Source organism: Salvia splendens, chromosome 14, assembly GCF_004379255.2.
Source record: "Salvia splendens isolate huo1 chromosome 14, SspV2, whole genome shotgun sequence".
Classification (NCBI taxonomy): Eukaryota; Viridiplantae; Streptophyta; class Magnoliopsida; order Lamiales; family Lamiaceae; genus Salvia; species Salvia splendens.
Window position 1 is genome coordinate 15,406,316 of NC_056045.1, and position 2,348 is coordinate 15,408,663.

The following is a 2,348-nucleotide window of genomic DNA, read 5'->3' on the forward strand; positions in this document are numbered from 1 at the left end:
CCTCGGGTCAACAAGTCAGCCTGGCCAAGAGCAATTTCTATATTGCTGAGGCTCATGAGCAATGTGCAACCTCGATCCAAGTAGAAGGGGGCTTCACTAAAGGGGAATTCCCTTTCCTTTATTTAGGTGTTCCCATCTATCGTGGGGCTAAGCGCACGGACATGTTCCTCTTCCTCCAGGAAAAGATTGCAAGACGGGTTTCAGGTTGGGCGCACTGGCACCTTTCCCTTGGAGGGAGGCTCACGCTTATTAAGAGCACTCTTGAGGCGATCCCCTTACATATCTTCCAAGCCATCGAACCCACTGCCGGAACGCTAAAGCAACTGGACTAACAAATGGCGCGATTCTTTTGGGGCTCGACAAGTGAGAGAAAGCGGACCCATTGGATTGGCTGGGACCAAATGAGCCTCCCCACTGATGAAGGGGGTCTCGGGATCTGCAAAACCAAGGAGGTCCTACGCGCCTTCAACATAAAACTTTGGTGGCGCTTTCGGGAGCAAAACTCCCTTTGGGCAAAATACATGATGGCTACATATTGTTTCAACTCCACACTTCTTACCTTTAGGGCGCCGAGCAGGAGCAGCCCTACGTGGAGAAGGCTCTCTAGAGCATGGACGCTTGCACAACCACACATGCGGTGGCTAGTGGGTCAAGGAAATATCTATTTTTAGGACAACATATGGCTTGGTAACGTCCCACTTCGGGAGCTCAGCCTTGATGAGCAGGGCAGACCTACCACCCGGGTCTCGGACTATATTAGAAATAGCAATTGGGATGAACCCAAGCTCCAACTCCTCCATGATCAGGCCGGCCTCCCACAGCACATTATTGATCGCATCCTCAACACACCGATCCTCCAAGGTGACCAGGACATCCCAAGGTGGATTCTCTCTAAGCACGGGGAATTCATGGTAGCTTCGACGTGGGACACAATCCGAGGGCACCATCCGATCATTCAGGGACTGGGCGATGTGTGGAAGGCGAGACTAACTACGTCTATATCCATCTTCATTTGGAGGCTACTCTCCAACCGTGTGCTCGTCGATACAAAGCTCTAGTGGCGTGATATTGAGCTAGCATCCAAGTGCCAATGCTGCCCCAACCGACCGGGTATTGAGTCTCTCCAGCACCTCTTCATTCAGGGGTATGGAGCTCGTAGAGTATGGAGTGAGTTTGACGCTTGGTTCCCAAGCTCTTCCCCTCGCCTCCAAATCAATGACACAATCCCTATGAGAATAGAAGTGTGGGCGCGAAGGTGCCAACAGCCGAACATGAAACATCTCAGCCGAACCACCCCTTACCTCATCTTGTGGTTCATTTGGGCGGAGAGAAACAGGAGCCGCCACCAAGGCACACAGTTCAAACCACATAATGTGGCATGGCAGGTTCATATGTTCATCCGGAATTCTATGGTCAATGGAAGTCTGAAGCCGAAGCATTGGAAGGGAGTTAGGCTTGGAGTTAGCTTCCCTCAACAAGCGGAAGCAACCAGACCGCAACCACTAGCCATGGCGATCAAATGGAACCCCCCGACCAAACGTGCATTAAACTCAACAAGGACGGGTCCTTCATGGAAGCAACCAACAAAGCAGGAGGAGGAGGAATCATACGGGATCATTCGGGCAATATGCTTGTAGCCTTTTGTACGCCCCTGGATGCACACTCGGCCCTGGAGGCTGAGCTAATGCCCATGATCCAAGGCCTGGACATTGCCAAGGACTTCGGATTACCAATTTGGCTCGAATCAGATGCCGAGCAAGCAATCAAATTGATCAATGGAATGGTTTGGGGGTCGGCATGTGTTAGGCAAGTCGTGGCAAAATTGAGCCTGCTCAAGCGTCAACTCAAATTCCGAGCCACGTTCATACACCGGGAGGGAAACAAAGCGGCGGATCTCCTTGCTCGAAAGGGCCTAGAGCAAGACACTGACCTAAGAATGCAACACAATTCAGCATCGAGAGATCTCTTGGACCTCATCCTACGGGATGCAATGGGAGTCCACCACATTAGGGACCTCGAAGGAGACGAACACTAGAGATGGCAAAGAGAAAGTTGGGAAACCATAGCACCTTGTTTTGTTTGATTATCTTTTGTAAGGAGTATGATGAGGTCCGACCCATGTGGGTTCAGACCGCATACTACTCTAGGTTTTGTTATGGCGCATCACTTTCGGGTGCGGCCAATCTTTGTAATCATCTTTCCTTGGAATATATGGATGAGAGACCCACGAACCCTCCACCATAGAGGTGTTTAAATAAAAAAAAAGTAAGGGCATTGTCACCTTCTTCACTAAAATTCCCAGATTCGCCAGTTCGCACTTCTATACGAATTTCCTCTAATTTTGCATC

The 2,348-nt window shown here is 50.3% G+C and overlaps 1 protein-coding gene across 1 annotated transcript; it reads left to right on the forward strand.

Moving 5' to 3' along the window:
• Positions 1-1,519: 1,519 nt before the first annotated feature.
• Positions 1,520-2,035, forward strand: LOC121764242. The gene has a single exon (XM_042160295.1). It carries the CDS (start codon positions 1,520-1,522, stop codon positions 2,033-2,035), a length of 516 nt encoding a protein of 171 aa, XP_042016229.1.
• The last annotated feature ends 313 nt before the right edge of the window (positions 2,036-2,348 follow it).